This window comes from Mchenga conophoros, linkage group LG12, assembly GCF_057382185.1.
Source record: "Mchenga conophoros isolate Kocher_MC1m ecotype Shallow Benthic linkage group LG12, M_conophoros_male_GT1.1, whole genome shotgun sequence".
Classification (NCBI taxonomy): Eukaryota; Metazoa; Chordata; class Actinopteri; order Cichliformes; family Cichlidae; genus Mchenga; species Mchenga conophoros.
Genome location: NC_140537.1, coordinates 9,744,409 through 9,771,594, shown reverse-complemented (window position 1 = coordinate 9,771,594; position 27,186 = coordinate 9,744,409). Strand labels below are relative to the sequence as shown.

At 39.6% G+C, this 27,186-nt stretch overlaps 1 protein-coding gene across 2 annotated transcripts in view; it reads right to left on the bottom strand.

Annotated features, from left to right (window-relative positions):
* LOC146562133 (NMDA receptor synaptonuclear signaling and neuronal migration factor-like) overlaps window positions 1-26,877 on the bottom strand; it is a 74,304-nt gene extending 47,427 nt beyond the window's left edge. For both annotated transcript variants that reach the window (XM_085293607.1, XM_085293608.1), the window contains exons 1-3: window positions 26,407-26,877; window positions 7,908-7,969; window positions 114-878 (exon numbers count right to left, since the gene is read on the bottom strand). In XM_085293607.1, coding sequence (XP_085149733.1) covers window positions 114-878; window positions 7,908-7,969; window positions 26,407-26,477 — 898 coding nt within the window. In that variant the 5' untranslated portion in view covers window positions 26,478-26,877. The remainder of the gene's footprint in view (window positions 1-113; window positions 879-7,907; window positions 7,970-26,406) is intronic.
* Window positions 26,878-27,186: the final 309 nt, after the last annotated feature.

Genomic DNA, 27,186 nt, shown 5'->3' with positions numbered 1-27,186 from the left:
TCAAACACAGGCCTTACAAATAGCAGTGGAGGTGAATAAAAACATGGTGAGAACGTGTTTAAATTTAGGCTCAGTTTGTTTATTCGTTTAAACCTTCACATTTAGTTTTATACCCCTGTCATCTGTAGATGCTCTGTCCTCGCTGTACATTCTCTCCAGTTTTTTGCGTTGCTTCCCTCCATCTCGGGGTGAGGTATCTAGGTCCAGGGAGCGCTGACTTTGGCATGGAGCCCGAATGCAGGCAACGCAGTCTGGGGTGTAGTCATCCCGCGACCCACCTCTCCTCATTCCCCAATCACGAATGTTGCCAGCGCTACCTGAGCTCTGCAGCGGCTGCGATGATGACGTTGGGCCTCCGTGATGCTGCTGGGCATGATGTTGGTTACTGCGGTGATGGCTGCTACGGTGATGGCTGCCACGGGCAGCTGAGGCGGTTGGTTGGCTGGTGCAGGATAGGCCATGACTGGCAGCAGAAGTGCTCTGTGAGAGAGGCTGCTCCCGGGAGCCCTTCAGCACCTCCAACTCCAGGCTCTCCTCACTGCCACGGCCCCCGAGGGTCATCCCGCCTTCCCTGGTGATTGTGTACACCCTGGCTGGCTTCACAGCAACAGGCCCCTGTGAACCCCTGGCAGCAGGTGGGTCCTCTATGGAAAGACTGCGTTCGGCAGAGAGTCGCCGTTTGGAGGGGCCAAGTGATGCTTGAGCCTGGAGAGTGTTGACTTGAGATTGAGACTGTGGGTTAGTGCTGGGATTAGACTGGCTGGACTGGGCGGGTTTAGCTATGGATAAACAACGGCTCTGTGGTGGCAGATTGTTGTTATGCAAGTGACTGACGTCTGGAGAGTCCTGGCCAGAGAAAGTTTCAGACAATAGATGATCTGGGGATAAAGAGAAAGGGGATGAAGCAAAATTAACAAGAAAACATAGCAAGTGAGAGATAAATCATGCTGTCTGTTTTCTATATAGCTTTCATAAACGGACATCAGATAAATGCTTTCTATGTAAATAGAGTTAACAGGGAGCTTGCTTGTGTCTCTTTGGGATTTGTAGCTCTGGCAGCAGAGTGGTAAACATTTACTAGCTGCAAAGCTTTTGTGAGCACATGAGGAAAATAGAGAGGTGGCATAGTGATGGAAAAAAAACAAATAGCGGAAAGATGAAAGATTCAGAAATGGATGAGCCGGTACAGTCCAAGAAGCCCAGTTGTCCTGTAGGATCATGAAGGATGAATAGTTCTTCTCACTGTATAAATGGTTGCAATGCTGCAGGCTTGAAAGCAAGTGTAATCTGATGGGACTTGCTAGTTTTTCATTTTGTGTGTCCTGTGGATAAATAAGTATGGGTATAGTGATAATTTTCCGATGCCTTTAATTTAGTTTTATCTCCTTATAACGATGTTCATTTTTTTAACAAATATTTTTAATAATCATTGTCTTTCTATTTTAGACAATGTTTGTCCTGTCTAAACAAGACTAGCTCCGGTTTCAAAGTCGTCTCCCTGGATAAATGACACCATTCGCCTCTCAAAGCGTTGCCGCTGTAAGGTTGAGCGTTTATGGAGGAAAACACACAGCAAATTCAAAAGTGTTAAATGTTTTGGTGTTAATAGTCTTCTTGCAAAAGTAGAGTTAATTTTACTCTAAGCAGAGTCACATTCTTTTAATGTAACTCTGAGGTGTAAAATGATAGTAGTTAAAATCGAGTGTTAAAAATGAGTGTTTCTCTGTCAAATCTGGAGGTGTTACAATGGAAACATTAACTCTTGACCTCTTAACTCTGAACTCCTACAGGGGCTATGACACCAACAGAGTAAATTCACAGACTCCGCCCCCAGCACGGCTCCAATCAAAGCTGAAGTGAAGCCGTTTCAGAACATTTTGCTCTACATATTTGAGTTGTTTGCCATGCTTGGTAAGTCATTTTTTCAAAGATTGTTTCAATTATTATGAGCTTTTACTTCTGTGGCTCTTTGGAGTTGAGACAAAGCTGTGTGAAAGGCATTAGCCATGTTGCTCGGTGATAGCATAATATTCTGTTTTAGCTAGCTGAAAGGTATTGTCTGCGGGCAAATGCCACAGCCTTGAAAAAAAGCTTGCATGTGAATTTTCAGTCAAATCTTTGGTCAAATACACCTAAAACAATGTCTAGAATGTGAAATGTTGGTATAATGGTGCTACTTGAAGCCTGAAAACGATCGCCCATAAAAAAAAAAAGAGCAAACAGCAGTAGCAGACGTCCTGACTGGGTTCTACGTTAGCATAGATCCCTCCAGAGTTTTGTGCACACGGTTTAGGTAAAAATTAAAAAGGTTGAGGTTTTACATTTAGTTCAGTATTACCTGCTGCCTGTGTCTTTGTCTTTTGGGAAAATACTTTACACAAGTAATGGCTCAAAGAGGATTCCTTTTTTTTTTTTTTTTTAACTGTGCTGCAATTGTTTACTGGATTATTTGTGCCATTAATTAGTGTCAACTAATTTTTATTCAATCTCCGCACAGGATATGCTTGTGAAGATGGAATATGGGGGAGAGCAGAAGTGCGTTGAAGTTCCACAAAGGGATGAATGAAGGACATGCATATTGTATTGAAGAAATAAGTGATGAGAATGCTGTTATTTGCATTTACCATGTCAGACCTTTTGATAAACAAAGTTCTAATGAAAGTGAGAACGTGTATACTGTTACATCTTTCAGAAAATGTTTTGAAATTGTGGTGCACAGTTCAGAATAAATGTTTTTAAAAAACCATTGCATCTTTTTAGTAAATGTTTATTTCCAAAAGAAATTTCTAGAAGTTCAGAACAGTAAAATTCCCGCTTTTAAGAATGAATTAGAAGATAACTCTTACGTAGTTAAACTAAAATACTCTTTGAGAGTTAATATATAAACTCTTAACACCAAGTGTTAAATTATCAACTCCAGACAGATTTGGTGTTTAACACTAAATCAGAGTTAACGTACCAACTCTCCAAAAAGAGTTAAATTAACACTCTCTGGTGTGGACCCATATAGACACTTTAATAGTGTTGAAATCAAATCCGACAGTGTTAATTTGGACATGCTGGATTTGCTGTGCACGTTTGCATGTCCATCTCCTTCATTTAAAGGACCTTTTAGTCCCTTTTAACACTTCACTTCGAGATGCGAGGGCTGCGTATTTCTCAGACTTAGTGTCTAAGAGCAGAGGTAACCTTCTATCTATGGTACTATTCAACACCATTAGTGATATTGTTACTCCTGCTCCACCTGCTGTCCCAAATTCATCAAATGAAGATTGTGAAAAATTTCTTTCTTTCTTCGTTGAAAATGTCAGTAACGTGAGGAACAATATCTCTCCTTCTGTGTCTCTCTTATCTGCTCCAACTCAAGCTAGGCCTGTAATTTTAGGAAGATTTTTACCTGTGTCCTTACCAGAGCTGTTCAAGTTAGTTAATTCGATGAAAGCGTCCTCCTGCTCTCTGGATATTTTACCTGGATTTTTATTTAAAAATGTCTTTTTGGTCTATTGGTCCCTGTGTGCTCACAATTATCAATACCTCACTGGTTTCTGGTCAGGTCCCTGTTTATTGTAAGAATGCTGTCATTCACCCACTGTTAAAAAAACCTAAGCTTGATGCTTCTCTTCTTAGTAGCTACAGACCGATTTCAAAATTACCGTTCATTGCTAAGATTTTAGAAAAGCTTATAGCTGTTCTAGAATACAGCATTCTGGATAAATTCCAATCTGGCTTTCGTAGAGCTCACTCTACTGAAACTACACTTCTTAGAGTCTCCAACGACATTTTGATGAGATGTGATGCAGGAGAATGCTCCGTTCTGTTGATGTTGGACCTGACCTCCGCCTTTGATACTGTGGACCATCATATTCTGCTAGATAGGCTGAGACACTGGGCGGGTATATCAGGGGCTGCTTTGGCCTGGTTTGAATCCTATTTGCATGAACGATCCTTTTCTGCGGCTACCTTTAAGTACAGTTCCTCTTCTACTTTTCTTGCCTATGGTGTGCCACAAGGTTCAGTTTTGGGGCCTTTATTGTTCTTGCTGTATTTACTTCCTCTTCAACACTTATTGAGCACTTTTAAGGACATTTCGTATCACTGCTATGCAGATGATATTCAGTTATATATCTCCTTTAAGCCCCATGATGTTTCCAAGCTACAGATTTTGCATAAGTGCATAGACTCCATTAGAGGTTGGATGGCTGTAAACTTTCTTCAACTAAATGAGGAGAAGACTGAAGTCCTTGTTTGTGCTCCTAAACATTTTGTACCTAGTGTTATGGAAAACTTGGGTCCACTTGCTACATTTGCCAAACCGTCTATCAGGAACCTTGGTGTTACTATTGACTCAGGTCTGACTTTGGATGCCCATGTAAAATCTCTGGTTCGCTCCTGTTTTTATCACTTGAGAAACACTGCTAAGCTGAGTCCCATTGTATCGCGCTCCAAATTAGAAATTGTCATTCATGCATTTGTTTCATCTCGTCTGGATTATTGTAATTTTTTGCTTAGTTGTTTATGTAAAGCCTCTTTGGAGCATCTGCAAGTTGTTCAGAACGCTGCTGCAAAGCTTCTGACCAAGTCCTCCAAGTACTCCCATGTCACACCCCTGCTGATTCAGCTGCACTGGCTCCCCGATAAATTCAGAATCCACTTTAAGGTTTTGACCTTGACTTTCAGGGCTCTGCATAGACAAACGCCAACATATATAGTGCAGAATTATTAGGCAAATGAGTATTTTGTCCACATCATCCTCTTCATGCATGTTGTCTTACTCCAAGCTGTATAGGCTCGAAAGCCTACTACCAATTAAGCATATTAGGTGATGTGCATCGCTGTAATGAGAAGGGGTGTGGTCTAATGACATCAACACCCTATATCAGGTGTGCATAATTATTAGGCAACGTCCTTCCCTTTGGCAAAATGGGTCAAAAGAAGGACTTGACAGGCTCAGAAAAGTCAAAAATAGTGAGATATCTTGCAGAGGGATGCAGCAGTCTCAAAATTGCAAAGCTTCTGAAGCGTGATCATCGAACAATCAAGCGTTTCATTCAAAATAGTCAACAGGGTCGCAAGAAACGTGTGGAAAAACCAAGGCGCAAAATAACTGCCCATGAACTGAGAAAAGTCAAGCGTGCAGCTGCCAAGATGCCACTTGCCACCAGTTTGGCCATATTTCAGAGCTGCAACATCACTGGAGTGCCCAAAAGCACAAGGTGTGCAATACTCAGAGACATGGCCAAGGTAAGAAAGGCTGAAAGACGACCACCACTGAACAAGACACACAAGCTGAAACGTCAAGACTGGGCCAAGAAATATCTCAAGACTGATTTTTCTAAGGTTTTATGGACTGATGAAATGAGAGTGAGTCTTCATGTGCCAGATGGATGGGCCCGTGGCTGGATTGGTAAAGGGCAGAGAGCTCCAGTCTGACTCAGACGCCAGCAAGGTGGAGGTGGAGTACTGGTTTGGGCTGGTATCATCAAAGATGAGCTTGTGGGGCCTTTTCGGGTTGAGGATGAAGTCAAGCTCAACTCCCAGTCCTACTGCCAGTTTCTGGAAGACACCTTCTTCAAGCAGTGGTACAGGAAGAAGTCTGCATCCTTCAAGAAAAACATGATTTTCATGCAGGACAATGCTCCATCACACGCGTCCAAGTACTCCACAGCATGGCTGGCAAGAAAGGGTATAAAAGAAGAAAAACTAATGACATGGCCTCCTTGTTCACCTGATCGGAACCCCATTGAGAACCTGTGGTCCATCATCAAATGTGAGATTTACAAGGAGGGAAAACAGTACACCTCTCTGAACAGTGTCTTGGAGGCTGTGGTTGCTGCTGCACGCAATGTTGATGGTGAACAGATCAAAACACTGACAGAATCCATGGATGGCAGGCTTTTGAGTGTCCTTGCAAAGAAAGGTGGCTGTATTGGTCGCTGATTTGTTTTTGTTTTGTTTTTGAATGTCAGAAATGTATATTTGTGAATGTGGAGATGTTATATTGGTTTCACTGGTAAAAATAAATAATTGAAATGGGTATATATTTGTTTTTTGTTAAGTTGCCTAATAATTATGCACAGTAATAGTCACCTGCACACACAGATATCCCCCTAAAATAGCTAAAACTAAAAACAAACTAAAAACTACTTCCAAAAACATTCAGCTTTGATATTAATGTGTTTTTTGGGTTCATTGAGAACATGGTTGTTGTTCAATAATAAAATTATTCCTCAAAAATACAACTTGCCTAATAATTCTGCACTCCCTGTATAAGTGAACTTTTACATCCATACATTACCAGCAGGTCCCTGAGGTAATGTGACTAGGGCTTGCTGGTTATCCTACACATGAGGCTGAAAACAAAAGGCAACAAAGCTTTTGTAACTGTGGCCCCCAGATTGTGGAACTCTCTCCCTTTGAGCCTGAGATCTGTGGACTCCGTGGTCGCTTTTAAAAAACAGCTAAAGACTCATCTTTTTAAACTTGCTTTTGGTTGATTTTTATTTTTAGGTTTTAGCTTCTGTGAAGCACTTTTTGATTTTTATCTTGAAAGGTGCTTTATAAATAAAATTTTACTGTACTTTACTTACTAAGTTATACTGAAGAAAAACTGAGTGGAAAGCAAACAGATTTGTAAGATTCCCTTTTATAAAGTTGAAATCATACACAGAAAAGCGATATTGCAAAGGTAGGGGAAAGGGAAGTGCTAGTTAGTCACAACAGCTTTTCCAGGATATAATTAAACTGAGCATAGTATTAGACTGAGTAGGTTACTAAGTTAGGCTCAACCACAATCCCAGTAGGTAAGCTGGTCTCAGTGCATCTGATAGCTCGCTTGATACCCTTCCAGACCCTTCCCAATTGGCAAGCACACAATCCTGTTTTAGCCTGCCCACAGATGCTGCGTATCTGCAGGCCACTTTGCACCTAACTTCAGCCCCATCTCAATTGTCATGTTTTCTGCTACTTTATGTATTCCACATATTTGCACTAAAAAGAGCATGCTAACAAATATAAATTACTACTGAAAATATAAATCCTCAATTACATTACCAATTCAGTTTTGTTTTTTCATAATCAGTTTACAAAAATAGTCATCTTACAGTGCTTTACATGTTAAAGTAAAAACCCTACAATATGATAATCCTCTATGAACAGCACTTGCCAACAGCAGGGGGGAAGAACTTGCAGATATATCAGTAATCTGCAACATTAAGATATCCTGCTTAGAATTGTTGAGGTATGGACTTTAGAAGACTTTGGATGGTGTCCTGTAGTATCAGGATTCACAACGGAATCGAGCAGCAGGATAGAGCAATCTGGAGTCAGTTCTCTGTCAAGTTCCTTATGCCATACCATACATGTCCTTCAAGAAGCCACTGCCATCAAGGAACACTGATGCCTTGAACTTGTCCACATGGTCTGCAGCCACTTCTGGTAAGCTTTAACCACTGCATTCTGGGAACCACCCACAATACGTGCTGATTTTCTGAACCAGTCACCCTGCTCTCACAGGTTGGCCCCTGTCAAAATTGTTCAGAGCCTTACACTTGCCCAATTTCCAATTCCAATTTTTCAGCACTTACCAGGTGACAGTATAGTTCGCTGCAGCTGATTTTAGGGTGATCAAATACTTATGGTTTTGGGGATAACCTGTGAAACATTGCTGTTGTGGTGTGACTGCACCCTGAAGCTGAGCGTTTATTACATAAACATCAGCATTTTTAAAATATTTTAATAACTGATTATCCGACATGTCACAGGCCAATATTTCACACAGAAATATTTTAAGGTATTTTTGGGAGTAGGAAATACGTGTGAAGCCGGAGAAACTGATATTTCCGACTAAATACTATATTGCTCTAATACTGATATAGTATTGTTGTAGGACTACTAAGTGTGCCACCTACCTGCTCCGTTGCGGTTCTCTGGATTGGTATTGGACAGGTATTCTCCAAATGCTCTGGCTGCTCTGTAGAGACACAAGTGCAAGACTTCACTCTGAGCTATTTTGCACAACTGTTGCTGTCAAACATAGCAAAGTGACTCACAAACATTTCACAGGATTCTCTCCACCTAAACAGGCTGTCTGAGCTTTTTCTCTCTAAGGCCCTCTTCACTGCAAGTAGGTTACATCACCACAGCACTCTGTGAGAGGAGCTGTTAATGTCCTGAATCCATACTCGCTATCTGCCATCACTCAACACAGTTACAGGCTGATCTTGGCTAAAGTCGGGAAGGGAAAAAGAATGAAAGCTTTCTATTACATATTTTTATAGCTTACTAAAATATTGAAATGGAAATGAACTGACATTTATATGAAGATTTTCCAATTTTAATAACCATTTTAATTGCTTTCATATCCTTTCGGTGGTCAGTGGCTCAATATGTCTTATATATCAATATGATTGATTCATGTAAGTAACTACTTTAGTATTTTTCTCACACATTACGTTCACTTTCTATTTTATTATAATTATGTTACATGAAAATAAGTGAAATATATAAAGATTTAAAGACAAACAAATTCATAAATTTGCTCTAGTTTTCTTTCATGACAAAGCTTATCCATCTCCCCTGCCCTACACAGAGGACGGTGTCGTTGCTTTTGCCATCCAGAAAAACAGGAAATAAATTCAATCATGTGTATGGCATAAAACATCCATATGGCAGGAACATTGAGGAACTGGCACGGTATACAATACATATATAGCTGAGTGTGGGTGGGTCTGCAGAAGAGAAAAAGTCACAGCAGTTCAATCTACTACCTCTGAAATGAGGAACAGTCTTGATTGAGTGCAATTAGCTCACTAACCATATCTATGATTCAAAAGGCCTTCATGCCTTGCTAATTAAAAAAGAAAAGAAAAGAAACTCTTATTCTAGCAAATAATGGGGTCAGTCAACCTTTGTACTGTATAAATTAACTTATCCTTTATTAATCCCCACAGGGAAATTCACTCTCTGTATTTAACACATCCTCAGAATTAGCTGTGGGAAACATGCAGGACCCAGGGACCAATGCCACCTCTACGGTCAAGGACACCTTTATACGGCATGTTTTTTTTAATGATGGGAGAGATCACAAATCCTCAAGGAAATCTGTGCAAGCATAGGGACAACATGTAAACTTCACATTGAAAGGGTCTTGGCCAGTGTTTAACCTCAGGTGTCTTTTGCTGTGCAAACCACTGAGCCACCATCTTGTCAGCATACTTTCTGTATGTAGGGTATATTGTACACAAGGATATCATGTCACACATTTTGCCATGCTTACAGCCTTATTCAAAAACAGTTACATTCATTTTTCATTTTAAAATCTACACACAAAACCCCATAATGACGATAAAAAAGTGGGCTGAAATGTGTAATATGAATGCTAATGCATAGAAGCATTCAGTCGTTGCTCAGTACTTTATCGAAGTACTTTGACAGCAATTACAGCCTCAAGCCTTTCTGTATGCTACAAACTAGGCACATCCATTTTCAGGCAGTTTTTCCCATTCTTCTTTGCAGAACTTCTCAAGCTTCATCAACTTGGATGGGGAGGGTCAGTGCACAGCCATTTTCAGATTTCTCCATAGATGTTCAGTTGGCTTCCACTCTGGGTCTGGCTGAAGCGACTCAAGGACATTGACAGAGTTTTCCCGAAACCACTACTTTGTTATCTTGGCTGTGTGTTTAGGGTCGTCGTCCTTTTGGTGCTCTGAAGCAGATTATCATCAAGGATGTCTCCGTACATTGCTTGCATTCAGTTCCAGTTCCCACAGCCAAAAAACGTCTCCACAGTACACCAGCACAATGCTTCACTATATGGTATGTATTAACCTGTTTGGCTTGAAATTCCTTTGTTTGAGGATAAGTCACACAATTATTCATAGTTTAAACTGAAAATACACTAGCGTTAACAACTCTATTGCCAAGAGAAGATTGCTAGTTCCACCTGCAGTAATTTATATACGGTGGTATAACTCTTTACTGAGACTTTCCCACCCTTCAGTGTGCAATAATGGAACGTAAAAGGCATGAAGAGCAAAACCCATCACAGAACAGAGCAGGCAACGAAGACAACCCAAAGGACTGATTTAGTCTAACACAGCAGGAAGGAGTGGGTTCATCAAAGTATTTTATGTGATATAATATATTTTTTAAAAAGAATACAGCACCTTTATTTTCAGCTTTGCATATTTTTTCACTATTTGTGCTTTACAAATGTAAAGCAACATCATTTGTCTTTTTAGACATATAACTACTTAAATGATACCAAAAATTTGTGTGGACTGTGAAATTACAGATTATAATGTTATATTTTTGTATTGACATTTTATATCTTTAGAAGACGGGAAAAAAAAAGAAAAAGGAAAGAGTCAGGGAGAGGTCTGTATCTTTCCACAATAAAACATCCACAACAACAAATCCTACACTGATTATGTCAGATACAGGGAGGAAGCATTGGGGTAGAGGTGGGTTGCAGAGTGGTTTGCAGATGCTCTGTAATGTGTGATTACACATTAGAGATTTGCCAGCTGGATAGAAGACAATCAACTGAGGCATCAGGTGATGCATGCTTGAACGAAGATGGCTTGATCTGCCAGTATTGGAACTGAGCTAGATTTAATGGCCTACCTGAGCTATTGCTATGGTCAATTTAAAAAGAAGAAGAAGAAAAAGTCTTCACTTCAGCTATATGTTTCAATCATAATATCCTGCAAGCAAGTGAGACTCTTAGTTGGTGCATACACAGTAAGATCAGCAGTTGTTCTATAATGTAAAACACCCACATACAAATACAATATGATAACAATCTTATAAAAGATATAGGCTACCCTCAAACACACCTATAAAGAAGCAACACAGCCTATAATCACTCTCCTCCCACTCACTCCGACCTGGCATTCCTGCCATCTGCAAACACAGATACACACACCAGGTCTCCCATGCTCAGAGTCTCCATGTGGAACAGCAGGCAGAGAAATAAATAGGGTACGCAACACACACACACACATGCAACATGCTTTGTACACAGGGATAAAATCTCAGGGGGCTGCAGTGAAATGGAATTGTTGTGTTGCTTTAGCCTACATGCCTAAGTAATTAAATATGAGGCAGCACGTGCAGTGCTCCTCGTGAAAACCCCCTCCTACCCTGGCTGATATAGAGAAGGAGGAGAAGGCAAAGGACGGCACGAGGAAGAAAATGCAATCATCTGTGATCTATCTGCTTGACTGTGTGCACTCCCCCCAATAAAAATGCCATATGCTGTGCTGAGAGAAGGAGGATGTGAAAACACAGCAGCACTTTATGTCAGCAGTGCACAGAAGTTCATTCAAGCTGAGATTGGTATAAACTATTAGAATTCACTGTCATGATTATACTGATCATGAAAATTGTACTGCAGTGTTTCCCACAGGAATCACAAGCACATTCACGTATTACAAAGTCAAGGTCAAAGGTCAAAGAGAGAAGGAACAGTTTGTTGAAGTCTGGAAATATCATGAAATATCATTTACAGTCATAGAATATAAATAACTTTTACTTTTAATGGCCTATGTTGGAATATAAACCACTTCACCAAAAAGTTGTGAATCACTGACACATAGTTAGGTGAGAAATTTTGTTAGCTAACTATGTTAGCTATTTAGCAAATTTAAATATAATTTAAAATGATAATAATGGACTGCCATAAGGGGTCATATGATTGTTGGGGTTTTCTCTATATTATTTTACGTTCTCGTAAAATAGAGGCAACTGTTGTTGAAATCTGTCACTCTATAAATAAAACTGAACTCATCTGAACTGAATAATATAGAAGTTAACACCCGCCTTCTAGCCAAATGGCTGGTAGGCTTTTAGCTAGGCTTTAGCTTCAGCCAAGTGGAAGCTAAATTGGCTAGTCATTCATATGTAAATTAGGTTGTTACCTGGGAATTCTGGAGGGGAGTGGGGGTGTGTGAATGAGGGGGTGGGGGAGCTGCTAAAAGCTGTGAACTTCCTTTTGTGTTCGTCTTGATGCATTCTCAATCATCCAGGGAAATAAATCTCCAAAAGTCACCAACTTGGAGTGTTTCAGTTTGCCATCTTAGGGAGAAATCAACACACATGGGTGTATTTCCTTTGTTGCTGAGATTTATTGATAAAAACAGTACAAAAAACCAACCATTTGTACACATATTTACAAATAATAATAAAAAGTGAGTGAGTACATTTCAACATTTTCAGCAATCACTCACAATCCTGGCACTGCCATGGTATCTGTAGTCTGCATTTACCACATGTGTATCTTTAGCAGTGAACACATCGCACAGTGGCATGATTGTTCTTGCATTTGTGTTTGACCTGACACATGGCTTTTTTTCCAGGGCTAGGTGTGGAGGGTTGTGTCCAAAGCAACTGTTCTTTTCTTGCCTTCTTCCCAGCTACATGAGAGTGAGCCAACTCTCTTGCAAGCTCCACCAGGAAGTCCACCCGTCTTTCCTTCGTCCCGGTGCATGCTTGATACAGCACATGTGCATTCAGTGCTGCCATGTCAATCATGTTACAAAACACGGCAACTGGCCAGCGCCGTGTTCCTCTGCGGACAGTGTACTCCCGAACCATCTGGTCCATCACATCCACGCCACACTTTGTTTTGTTGTAAAGGGTGACAGTGTTTGGCTTCCTTTTGGTAGTGTTATCAGTCTGAACCACGCTGTGCATGCTGCTAAGAATATAGACGGTCTTCTTCCGTTTGGCTACAGATACACATGTGGTAAATGCAGACTACAGATACCATGGCAGTGCCAGGATTGTGAGTGATTGCTGAAAATGTTGAAATGTACTCACTCACTTTTTATTATTATTTGTAAATATGTGTACAAATGGTTGGTTTTTTGTACTGTTTTTATCAATAAATCTCAGCAACAAAGGACATACACCCATGTGTGTTGATTTCTCCCTAAGATGGCAAACTGAAACACTCCAAGTTGGTGACTTTTGGAGATTTATTTCCCTGGATGATTGAGAATGCATCAAGACGAACACAAAAGGAAGTTCACAGCTTTTAGCAGCTCCCCCCCCCCCCCCCCCCCGACAAACAAAGAGGCAGTTGGCAGTTAGAAATTAGCAATCATTCACACACCCCTACTCCCCTCCAGAATTCTCAGGTAACAACCTAATTTACATATGAATGACTAGCCAATTTATCTTCCACTTGGCTGAAGCTAAAGCCTAGCTAAAAGCCATTTGGCTGGAAGGCGGGTTTTAAAGGTAGAAAAGCCAACTGGCTGCTCTCGGGGGCTCTAAAAACCAGCAAGTAGACTCCATAGAGGTTCCAGGAGTAAGAAGTAAAAACCCCATTTATATTTGCTATATGGATTTTGCTATGAGCGATAATATTGGAACTATCCAAACTGAAAAAAACAATGGCATGCACTCTTGCAGAAACCACAAGTCTTTAGGTGTCTGTATCAACAACAACAAAAAAGGTTTTACTCATTGAAAAGAACTACTGCACCAAATGAAACAGCGAGGGATTTGATTGGTCACTCCTACCATGTTAAGGTTTACGCAAACATTCCCGCAAACATCAGATGACTTGGGGAATGCAAGTTTGTGGTGAAGTCTGGGATTTGCAATGCATTCTGGGATAAGTTGTTCCTTCACCATTAAAAAATAGAAGTCAGTTTTTGATTTTCCTTTTTTTTTTTTTAACCAACTCAAGGCTTACAACACACATGAAAAGATTTTTGAAACATCACTGGACAATGAAAACTAGTGGTTTACAGACAATATCTTATACTATGGCTGCTAATATTTACAGTTACACATTTATTATTAAACTATAATAATCTTTTAATTAACATTTTTATGGAGAGTTTAACTGGTGTCAAAATTAATGTTTTTAGCTGAATTTAAGCCATATCTTTAGAATCTGTCTTTCTGTAGTCGGGTGTTAATAAGGAAGATTCAGACAAAGAAACACACTAATGTATTACATTAGCACACACCCCTCAGGCCAAAGTGATTACCAGAGAAGCTTTATCTTGGCAATAGATATTTTTTATAACTCCAGAGGTCTCTGAAACAACAGTTATAATAATGTGTCAGAGATTTCTAGCTTGTGAATTATACATCATAGTATTAATCCTCTCACTGTGGCTTGAAAAGAGCCAACAAGCTGTAAATGTGTTTATAAAACCAAAATATAAAGTTGGGATGAGGGTGGGAAGTGTAATGAAGAACAGAGGCATAATATGTAAAGAAAGACTATTAAAAAAGGAGTGGGGGTAGGGGACAGCCGGGAGACAGATGATCTGGAAAGGAGTTGATATTAGAATTTGGTCATATTCTAGGCCTCCTTCTTTGTGAAGGAATTGGAGGACTATGCATATGAAAAAAAGCAAAGCTTACAGATGCCTGGGGAAGTGTTTACATCAAATAGCAGGATGGTGAAATTCACAAACAAGACCATTAATAGTCAAGATAATAGAATAAAGCAAAGATATCTCCCAGCCTTCTTAGTACTGTTATCATTGCTTGTCCTTTTTTTCTGCTCTATTCTTTGTGCCCTTTTTTAGTTTTATATCGCTTTTCCTACATCTCCTCTTCTCTTTCGTATTCTTCAGCTACGCGGTCCATTAAATAAATAAAAATGATGATGGTTGGCACACTTTGTTTTCACGTTGCTGTCCTGCTGGGACCTTGTTGAAAAGTCGTAACAGGGAAAAGAATTAGATTTCTGGCAGAATGCCTTAACTCCACAACAGCAAAGTTTTCATCCTCACAGAGGTAAAAATGATTAAATGAGTGTCTGATGCTGTTTTAGGCAGCAGGAGGCTTCACTGGGTTACCTGATGGTGCTCCAACATGTTCAGCAGATGAGAAGGTTATCACAGCCCCACTGATCAAAACTCTTCTTTGGCCTCTTTAACAGTTTTAGTTCAGAAAAGGTAATAATTCAGTTACTCTACCTCAGTGCATCTCATCACAACAGAACAGCAATAGTACACTGCTGTAATACAAGTGAAAAATAATTATGTCTTAGGAAATTTACAGTTCATTTAGTGATGTACTTGAAATGGATGAAAACAAAAGTTGCAAATGTCTTGATGCATGCTCAAGCATCATGGTCAGAAACTTTCCCAATGGAAACGTTGCATCCAGATGAACTGAATCAACTGTTTGGGAAAAGTTGGAACTACTACATATCAATTTCTCAGCTAATATATAGGGATTGCATGTACTCTAGAAAGGATGCTACTCCCATGGTGTGATGGAACAAGCAGTGAAGGAAAGTCAGGCACAAGTTAAAGTCCAAAAAAAGGTTTTTATTTAACCCCCCCAAAAAACTTGGTTAAATTATAAAGAAAAATCTAAATCTTGGGCCCATAAAAGAGGTTGAAGTACCAGAACTCTACTCACAAGCTGACAACAAAAAATACTACTAACTCAAACAAACTGAACTACCTAAATGAGACAAACGGGAAACTTAAATAGTGGCTGATCAGCCCACAAAAGCACAAAAAGGGGTAAAACACACAAACACCTAACTGAAACTACCATAACGAATTCCTGCGGTATGACCCATTTTGCAGGTCTCCATATAGGCTTGCTCCGCCCCTTTCTACATCTTACCTCATCAACCAAGGGACTGGGAACAGCTGCCACTGAGGTAACTCCGAAAACAAGGAAAGATTAAATCATACATACATAACAGTGTAAACTAAAATGTCACATATACGGCATATGGCACATACTCTATAAAATGGGAGTGAATCTTACATGCATGCAAACCCTACTATAGCTCTAACTGGAGATGGGTAGGTAAAAAAAATAGACTGGTTCAGTTTTGATGTAAGAATTTTGACACAGGAAGCAATTAGCAGCAACATTGTAAAATGTCAGTGACATTCAGGAACTATGCAACACTTGCAGTGTGAAATGGGTAGTTTTCCCAAAGTGGTCAATTGAAATACCTACCAATAAGAACAAAAGATACAGTTGATTGACATATGACAGGGTGGTAAATAGATTGAAGGGTTGCCTAGGAAACTAGGCCCTAGAATGTCCTCACATCACCTACAAAGTAATATGAATGAGCGAATTTCTTCATGTATGAATGGGAGTTTAGTTTACTGACTTTATTTTTGTGAGGAAATTCATCTTTTTAAGTTTTATTGTTATTTATTCCATATTGTCCTCTATTAAACAGCAGTTCTTGCTCATAAGGGGTCATATGTTTGTTGAGTTTTTGTTTGTATGTATTGTAGGGTCTACCTTACAATATAAAGCACCTTGAGGCACTGTTGTTGTGATTTGGTACTGTATAATTAAAATTGATTTATGAATTTATTACGGAAATGAATTAAATGATTATTCAAATTGATAGCAGAGAAAAGAACAAAACAAAGTAGTGGTGCAGAGTGTGGGCACTACTCTAAATTTATACAATGCCAATTTGACCTGTGTTCACTGTTACTTCTCTGTGTCCGTGTTTGCCTCATGTCTGTGCAAAGCACACACTATGAAGGCTGGCTGGTAATGGCAGATGACTTCATTAGGAGACATTTGCTCTGCTGCACTCCAAAGGCCAGGAGTCAGGCAATTACCCTATCTCCCAGGAGATTTACAATAGGGCATGGAAAAAAACAAAAACAAATTGTAAAGTGTAAAATCTAAAGAGACACAAGGCGGGATGCTACGGTTAACCAGAGCAGTCTCAGGTTCACACGGGGTGAAATTTTTTTCCGTTGCTCCAAGGACTTACTGGGCAGTTATTGGTTTTTCATTAAAGGGGCACCAGGTAAGAGGTTTATTGCCCTTAAGCACTAAATGACCATAATATATTTCTCTGGAGATTGGCCAGGTTATGAGTTTTGTGGCTTTCAAAACTCACTTTCCATCCCATTCTCCCCAGCCTCGTCACCAACTTGATTTTCAAGATGCTCCCAAAACCCCCAAACACAATTCACAAACATTCTAAAACAAACTATGGATAGTTTCACATTCTTGGTGCTGAAGTAAACTGAAGAACCCTGCATCATCTGCTCATAATCCATTTCTGTTTGACCTCTGCTCTGTTTAATTAAAGGTCAATTATAGCTCAGTAACCATTAACAGGAGAGTGTGGAGTGGGGTGGAGTATGGCCCTGATTCACTGATATTCCAATTCCTTCTACCCGATGAAGGTCAGCAAAGGTTACTGAAGACTTAATGACCATTTACAACACAGAGTGTGAGTAGCAATCATCCATGACCTATCCCAGAGTTTTTTTCCCCCTTGAAAACAGGCATGTTATTTTCTGCCACATATATGACACAGTCTGGCAGGACTGTAATTATCAGTCTTAAAAACTTGAATGAAACATACAAGTCTTAAGCATCCCCAAACAAAGAGTATTTAAATATCCCTGACTTTAATGTGCTATAATTGTCTAAATTTAATCTCAATATGAGAAATTTTTTTTTATTAATGTTCACTGCTCTGTTTTTAATTATTTCCTAGTTTGGATTCACTATCTAGTCTTGGCAACTGCTGAGTGATAAAGGAACGCAAACACTTAACATTTGGTTATAGCTGAACCCAGTGGCGTGTCTAGAAAATTTTTGTTGGGGGGGCCAGGTAGGGGCACAGATTTGGAGAAGGGTGGCAGATGTAATTGGCAGATAATGTTAAAAACAATTCTACCAACCGTTAACCATAATTCAATAACCCTATAAACCTAATAACTGAATGCGCTTTTAACTCTTATTAGAATGAGATTTTAACCACTACGGTGCAAAGTTTTTAGATACTGCGTTGATAAAGTACAAGAGATATAATCAGTTAGTGTTTATTCAGCAGTCAAGGACATCAATATTTGCATAGTATTTTTACTGACATGCAGTGCACATATGTTTTGGGCAAAAACATTTTTGAATATTAAAATACGAACATTTTTAACATACAACTGGCAAATTAGCCAATGCCAATGCAAAACCAATGCCTATTAAAAAAAGAAGATAATCTTCTCACAAACTGGTGTTTGATTTTGAAACAGGAAAAAAGTGGGGAAACAAATGAAAAGACTAACATTTGAATAAAACCTGAAAGCAAGAAAATACTTTATATGCTGCCTTATGGTAAACTTTGGTAATATTGATGTAAAAAGAACAACACTGGCTGATGATGAAATACAGTCAGCTGGCATGGTGACACTGCCAGTATTAACCTGCAGGGCTGGACTGGGACAGAAAATCGGGCATTTTCACTACAGACCGGCCCACCAGGTATTAAAGCCATAAAGCCTTTGAATGAAAACAAATGCTGTTGTGACAGTGATGTACACTGTCTTATGGTATATGTATGATTTCTATACATTTTACGTCAGATAAAAACTTTGTTCGCAAGATTCAGATAATTATTTAATAAAAGCTAAATATTTGAAATGAGAATAAGAAAGAAAAGTATTTCTTTGTGCCCCACCTCTCCCTGTTAATGCCCTACCTGGCCCCCTGGCAACACTTTGCTAGATCCGCCCCTGCACAGCTATCAGCTGTCAGCTGCTTAGAAAAGGATCCTGGTGTTATTTGTCTCTCAGAAACAGTTCATAACTTCCCTTCAACTCATTTATGTCACCTAAAAGGTAGACCTGTTTCTCCATCACCTGTTCAGCTCTGATGATTCAGTAAGGACATCTCCGGGTTTCATCCTCATGTTTCCCTCTCACCACATATCCAAACCGATATCATGACCAGCAGGTTTACAGCTGTGGCTCCAGCAAACATCAGCTGATACTAGAAATTAATATTAAATAAATTCTAACAACAGCTGATCAAGCTTAAACGTGCTACTGTCGTTTAGCGCGACATCCGCTGGTTTCCTGTTTCTGGCGGAAAGTGGGCGATAAATAAACAAGAGAGAAAAGCCGATCAGCTGATCATTGATCAGTTTCATGATTGAAGTAGAAACAGAAGAGAGAGAGGGGGGGGGGGGGGGATAAGAGAAGAGGCAGCTGTGCAGCGTAAAGACAGAATAAATCCAGCTTTGTGTCTTTTTCCATTCTAGCTAAAGCAAACTTCTCAGCTCAATACAAAACACATAATATTTTCTCTGAATGAGGGACCATTCCATTTTTTAAGGAGCCGTTGGCAACTCTACTAACTAACCTTATGAATAATATAAAGTTCACTATCAGTAACATCATAGCAACCGAACAGCTGTATAGAAACTCTGTCACGCTAGCACAACGAAAATAAACTCCACCTAAACTTGGTTTATATCTGACCCAGATAGAATGCAGGTCATAACTTCTTACCTGAAGTTCAGTTCACCTGATACTCGGACCGGCGGCTGCCTCGGGTCTCTCCTCCTCCTGCCTCCCCTTCCCTCATCCACCTGTTGCCTCTGTGGAAGCTCCGCCATAGCCACCACCAAACAACTGAGTTATTTTTACACATCGACCTGCATCTGGCCAATCCACCACCTCTCATTGTTCATGCCGTTACAAAAAAAAAAAAAAAAAAAGTCATCAGCCCATCCTGCAAATGTCCGATGGCTAGTCCAGCTATGTTAACTTGTTAATCTTTCGCCGAAAAAGACAGACAGGCTTCACCTGAGCAAAAACAGGACAAAGGTGAATGTATCTCCCACAAAAGCTCAATTGGGTTATACTGAGAGCAGAAAACTAGGTCAAACTTGGCCTTTCCTTAATGCAAAGGCTTACTGTTATGAGACCAACCGGGGGTCTCGTAAGACTTGAGCTCTAATTTCTATGTTTTATGAGCCCCTAGTTAGGTGACTGTCTGACAGGGACAGCTCTGTCATCTTCAAAATAAAAAGGCCCACTGCACTTAAACCAGAGGAAAGTGACTCAATATGCACATAACTTTACTCAGTGAGCATAACATTCATGGCCACAAGGCCTTCAATAACGTTAAGGTGTCCCTGGTTGGCCTAAATCTTCAACCTTTTTGTATCCAACTTTACTGCGTATCATTCTTTATCATTCTTCAACCAACATTTTCTGTCATTTCCTTGTGAAAGACACAATAAAATCAAAAAGTAATAATCATTAAATAAGTATCATGCTCTGAGGCTTGCTGCCACTGAAACCGAAGCTTAAAGAGGGTGACAAAAGGAAGATTACCAGGTAATTCTTCATTAAAAAAAATAAGACTGGAAAAAACCCCAGTGCGATAGCATCATAACATGTTCGAACCAAGAGGTAATCTGTGTGTGTCTGAGCAGTGTTTAGTTTACCAGGATTGAATGAAACACATACTGATACAGCGACCTGGTTTGTGAGTTTCACGAGGTTGATCGTAGGTAACATAAGAACAGCAGTAACACCAGGCATGCTCACAAAATTATGGGATGACCTTGACCACTGTATAGACGTAGGCTGTGTGTCCAGAGGGCAACACCTTGAGCACTTGTGAACATTGGAAATTTTGTATGTAACTTTATATTCAGCCATGTATTTTAAATTTAGCATTTTATGAAAGTTGGACCTTATTTGACATTGAAGACGAGGTCTGAAGTCCAAATTAATGTGATATTTACAATACCCAGATATGATTCCCTATGTGTCTATATGTTGCCAATACAAACAATGGCAGTAGGAAACAGAGTTTTAAATAGCTCTATGCAGCGTTATTGTCACTTTGACATTCAGATCAATCTATTGACCTTGAAGGAGAGGTCAAATGTAACATGATATAGGGCTGCTCGATTATGGCAAAAATGATAATCACGATTATTTTCACTGAAATTGAGATCACGATTATTTGACGATATTTATTTAACCCTTTAAGACCTACTATAGAACCAAGTCCACCAGAGCTTATATTATTTTTTTACATGCTGTAGTGCCATTTGTGGGAGCATTTCAAGTTGCTATACATCAATACAACTGTTATAGCCCATATTTTAATAATATGTATGCATTAAGTGCATAGTAATTACATAAATTGCAAAAAAGTGCAATAAACTACAAAAAAAATTGAAAATCGCGTTTGTTTTGTTTACATATATTTCTACTTGGAGAAATTTAAGAGGTTTATCCCTCAAAACTTTAAATACAATAAAGTTGCAAAAAATAGTTTCCCACCACAGGAAATTTATTTTGAGTGTCTTCATAGTTTTATTTTGGAGATACAGCAATTTTTATATACTGCAGGAAAAACAAAAAACAATCCTATGATGCAAATTTGCAAAGAAAACAGCATATGCATCATTTCACTGTGGGAAGTGTTACGACCAGCTGATAGGAACGGCGAAGCGTGTTTCTGGAATATTATGTTTTTGTTCCTGCAAGCGCTTTTTATGCAATTTTTGCAAAGCTATATGTGGAAGGAAACCGTGACCGAGGACAAGCTGATGGCATCAGATGTAAGTACAACTCCTCCGGTTTCATATGCAAAACAAATTATTGTGCTAGCTTACACGGTTCAGGTTCTACAGGGATTTAACAATAGTTACGCAAAACGGAGCGTGCTGCTCTGACCGGCTTTAAAGGGTTAACAATGACTTTTAAAAAATAATATAAAATAGTGTGCAACACCACTGAAGTTTTTTTTTTTAAACTCTCTTTTCAACCAACGGCAGTCACTCTCCAAATAACTTCTGCTTAGCTTTCCGAGCTTCCCTCGGGTCCTCTTAATCAGCGGTCTCCAACCTTTTTTGCGCCACGGACCGGTTTATGCCCGACAATATTTTCACGGACCGGCCTTTAAGGTGTCGCGGATAAATGAGGGAGGGGCTAATAATCGGCTCAGTCATTTTTAATGATCGTTGAAAGCCCAGATCGTAATCGTGATTAAAATTCGATTAATTGAGCAGCCCTAACATGATATTTAAAATCTTTATACCTATGTCGACAATACACGCCACAGTCGTAAGAATAGTTATAGGCTTTTTGTCAATTTTCGACCAATAAATCTTCGAGTTGCAGTTTAAGACTGTGGTGGGTGTAAGCCAAATTTGAATGGATTATTAACATGAACCCCCCTCCACACACTACAATATTTTATCAAGATTTATTTAAAGCTTTTAAACCTATCATATTTACAGACAGAAAGAATAACCTCGTTGGTGGAGGTAACAAAACATTACCCAAGCCAGACGAGTAACACTAATCCTAAACAGGGTGCCTGGGACCTAGTGTGCGTTATGATGACGAACAATTTCAAATGAAGCTTTTCAAACAAGACTTCCCAAAGCTGTGAACAGCTTTCAAAATATGTGGACTCTCCTGAAAAGGTGAGTCTGTGTTGCTACATTTACACATCCACTATAACCTGAAACACTCACCTCTCTGCATATGATTTCAAATCTAAAGATGAGCTGTGTAATACACCCAAACACACCACACCAATATTAAGTATTCTAAACAGACTCTATTAACACTGTTGGTTTAAAAACTCTGTTATATTTGACCTTGGAAGTTTCATATATAGTTTTCCTCCAGTGACAGGTTTATGCTTTACAGAGGTGCCCAGATGTTTTATAGCTAACGTCCACACTGGACCGTGGCTAGAGCGAATTTGTGCAGCAATAAGTACAGGGTGGCTGCTGGTCACAGAGTCTTGTGGGAAAGAGCCCATGAAATCACATTTTCACCAAAGTGGAAACTATTAAGGCCTGAAAAGTGTTGTGCTGTGCAATTCCTTTCAGTAGTGACTCAGACATTCTTGAAATATTAAAGACAACATTAGCTTTAAAGCCCTTGTAATCTTTCCTATCAAGTGGCTGATCAAAGCAGACGGGTCGGTTTTGGCGTACTCCTCCACAAAGATTTGTCATAAACAGGGCAGGGAGACAGTTTGGCCTATTACTAAAGTGCTTCAGGCATAGGGTGCATAAAGGACAACTAATTTTCCTCTAACTTTGCTTAAAAAGTGGTCATTAAAACACACAATTAAATGCACAGTAAAAGACAGCAAGCCTAAAGCCTAGAAGACTTTCATTGACTTTTTTAACCTTTCTTTTTCTGCACATCTGTTGAGCATATTAAAAAAGAGCCAGTGCAGAGACACCAGCATTACAATGCAAGAGATAACTAAAATGCATAAGAGGCTGTCCACTCGGAATCAGCCAATTTTCAAATGCATGTCTGTTTTCTCTTTCCTGCATTTCTATGCAAGGAAACTCTTCTTCCCTATTTCTTAATGAGCCCAGTTCTGCCAGGAAGCGGCCACACATGCAGCCAAAACAAGTATGATGCATTCTGGAACATGGCTGCATGTACTGGAAATAATTAGTTCCATGGTTTAATTTCTGGTTAATGACAACATTCAGTGCTGTCATGAATACTGACAACAGGAGGACTGATCCTCATAAACCATAAAACAACGTCCCGCCGAGATCCTCCAAACTGAATATCATCAGGAATATCCCCAAAAATCCGGCAAGGTGTTGTCAGTAAACAGCACACATGCGCTCGTCAACCTGTTTGGCGGTTCTGATTCATTCCAACCAAGAGTGAGCAAACGACAGGACAGGAAAACAAACAAAATGATAAGCCCAGATTTCTCAGGACAGGGAGCTTGCTGACTTCAGATCAGCTGACTTCTGTTGAATCTTCTTCTTTGAAGTGATTCAACGTTAATGACATCACACTTTGATCTGAATGAATGTATATGAATGTAAATGATTGAAAATGTTAGTGTATAATTTATGCTTTAAAACAATTAACAAGTGAGATTAATTTAGTCGATGTGGATTTTCTTTTAACCTTAAGGCCCCACACTTTGAACATGAATCATGGATCTTTGTTCACAGTTTACCTAATTTCAGAATTAGATTTCATCCCTCTTCATTGGATGAAAAGCAGCTCATAAACCACCAAGCTTTTAGCCATCCACTCTATTCTAGTTCCATTTGGTGATTAATAAGAATCACTGTGAAAACAGGCGATGTGAATGCAGTTTCAGATGACAAAGTTAAAAACTGTTCTATTAATTTATTCTTACCGGGTCCGATCAGTGCGTTCCTACTCAACCTTGCCTGTATTACTCAGAACAGTGAAATAGGAGACAGAGTGACATTACACAGAGACAGATGTTTTAAGGTCAGAGAGAAGAAGAGGGGCCTATTAGACATTCTTCTAGAACAATCCCCTTGCTTTTGCTATTCACAGTCACAGAAAGACAAAGATAAGGAAGTAGAAAAGGTGAAATGGCTTTGCCCTGCTCATTCACTGCACAACAGATAAACTCAGATCATCTGGCAGACTGGAGACATTACTAATCCGGCTCAGTTGGGATTCAGGGGGAAGTGCTATTGTTCTCAGAGTGCCATTAAACTCCCCATCAACTGGAGTGCTGCTCACAACCACTGACAGAGAGGAGGTATATCGTATACTGTTCAAGCCTTGGCTGTGGTCTGCATACACGGTCTTGAGCTACCGGCTGCGATCAGCATGATTTATGAAGAGTTAAAGCGTGAGGTGTGAAAAAGTGAGTGAGGCAGCAAGGAAGGAAGGAGGAAGGAGATAAACATACAAATAGAAAAAAGGAAGACGAGGACAAACAGAATTGGACAATGTGTGCAAAAGTGAGCATGGAGGTGACTTTAGAAGTGGATGGAAAGAAAACAGTTTGCCTTTGCTTCAGTTCAACCATGCGATCACTTAAAGAAGAAAAGCACATACACACATAGGTCACTGAGAGACGAAGTGCTTGATTCGACCGTGGTGTCTGAAATTAATCAGTGGGTGACACCAACAAAATCTCCTACCATAAGGCCTGGTCATCCTGTGTCCTTCGGACTGAGAACGCACTGATCTGACACCCATGACGTGACCTTAATGTTATGACTCAAAGCTAAAAGTCATCAGAATTACTCACAAGCTGAGTGAAATGAACCAAGCGGGTCCTTAAGAAAAAAAGTGCTCACTCCATCTACCACAACATAAGCAAAATCCTGAAGTAATACTTACATGTACATTTCAATAGTATTCTCATTTGTACAAAAATTATACATGAAAAAATGACAAAAGGTGAATTTGTTTCACCCTAAAGAGGGTCAAACTGTAACTCTAACATGGTGCTCTAAGTCACAGGTGCTAATCCTCCCAATAACCCTACAGTCTATATAATGAGTAGATTTTGATGTGTATTGATTATAATAATTATTTTATTTTATTTTTATTTTTTTGTTATCTGTTTGCCAAGACTTTGAAATAATATAATAAAACCACAAATGACATATTCCAATCACAGGGTTACAGTTATGGTTAGGGAGTTTTGCTGACGATGACTTAGATCTCAGAGGGCCTGGCCAATCTAAACCCAAATGCTTGGTATATGCACCTAAGCCTACCCACCTTTGATCTGAGGTCAGCATTTTTTAATAGACCCATTTGGGGTTTGATTTCTGTGCTTTTTCTTGTGTGCAACACACAGTTTAGGGGCCCCTGAGTAACTTGCTGCAACTGTTGACCCTTAAACCATTTTAAGTTGGTGAACTGAAATGTGGTGAGTCACAGAGAGATTTCCACTTTCCAAACCTCCATTAATAGGTCCCCAGTAAGCTAGTAGATGTTAAGGGGATAAATAAAGCTTTTCACATGTCACAGCTATACTGTGTGTGTGTATCGTATAATGCCAGTGTGTTAATGACCTGTGTTAGAGTCAGAATTAGAGGATATATCAGAGTACACCCTGGACAGGTCATCAATCTGTCAACGGGCTTCAGGACAATTAAAATAACACAAATGTCCTTAAATTAAAGTTTGGCTTACATCAGACAGCAAACGTAAAAGCATAAAAATAAACATATATAATAATAATGATAAAAAAAACCCTGAAAAAAACAACAACCCTGATTTGATTCTTTGGATTCACTACTTCTGCTAATCATAAGGTTGCACGCATGAATCAAAAAGCAAAGAACCTTATGCAAGGCAGTAGAAATACAAGTACACTAACCAATACAAACAAGAAGAGATTGATTCATTCTGTCACACTTACTTAAAAGAGACATAAAAAGTAAATATATATATATATATATATATATATATATATATATATATATATATATATATATATATATATATATATATATATATATATATATATATATATCATTAATAATAATAATAATAATAATAATAATTAAGAAGAAGAAGAAGAAGAAGAAGAAGAAGAAAAGCAAAATTAAAGCAGCTAAATTAAAAGCTCTAAAACAGCCCTGAGAGAGTGGAGGAGCTGTTTTTACACCATGAAATATATCCTAATTTATGTGTATCCATTAATATATTATAAATATATAAAATTACAGTAATCATTCTCATGTGAACGTTATCCCTTTAAACTAGTTTAGGGAAATGTGCAGTCATCTGCAAACTATCACTTCTACGGCTGCCAGAGTCTTCTCCTCTGTGCTCCGTCGGCTTCAGAGCGCTCAGACCTCCGCTTCACATCCCCTGCTCCCCCGGGCGCACTCACCTAACTTTTGCGGCCACGGAAGAAATCGCATCACTCCTCAGATTCTTCCTTTTGGACACCGCAGTTCCCATGCTGAAGTGGAAACAACCCAGGGGAGAAAACGCAGACCATTCCACAGATTGGTCGGCGAAGGATGCAGACAGGAGAGGAAAAAACCGCGAGGAAACGGCAAAATGAGAAGCATCAGTGCGCACGGCCCACGAGCTCAATCATCTCATGTTCATCTCGGTGTTTAGAAAGAGAAAGCTGAGTGTTCCAGAGGAGCCGCGGACTCTGCGTAAAGCGCAGGAGCGCAACTGGAAGATGCGGGGAATATGGACCACCGCGCTATGCTCTGCTCTCCTCATCCAACTAACGTGTCCACAAAGGAAGCCAGACCATAAAAGGAAGAGCAGCCCTCGTGGCTGCCGCACAGCGCGGACAGGTGCGGGGTGGGCAGCAGCGAGAGGAGGAGAACACGCTGCTTCATTACACGGGTGTATGTGAGATGAAAAGAGGTGTGGACACTCGAGCCCACAAGTAATCACGCCGCTTATTATCTGCAAACGACGCGTGTGGCATTCAGAGACTGTGGGGACAGACGGGCGCAAACAGTAATATCACATTTTAAACCTGCTGAGATACTTCTTGTGTTTTACTTTGTTTCCAACATCGTGAGTGGGGCTTTTTAAAATTCTCTGTCTGAGGTGACATATCAGTGAGATGTGGCAAAGCTTTTACATAAAACGACTCAAATTTGGTAACATTTGGGTTGGTGTGACAGCATACTGCGCAGTTATA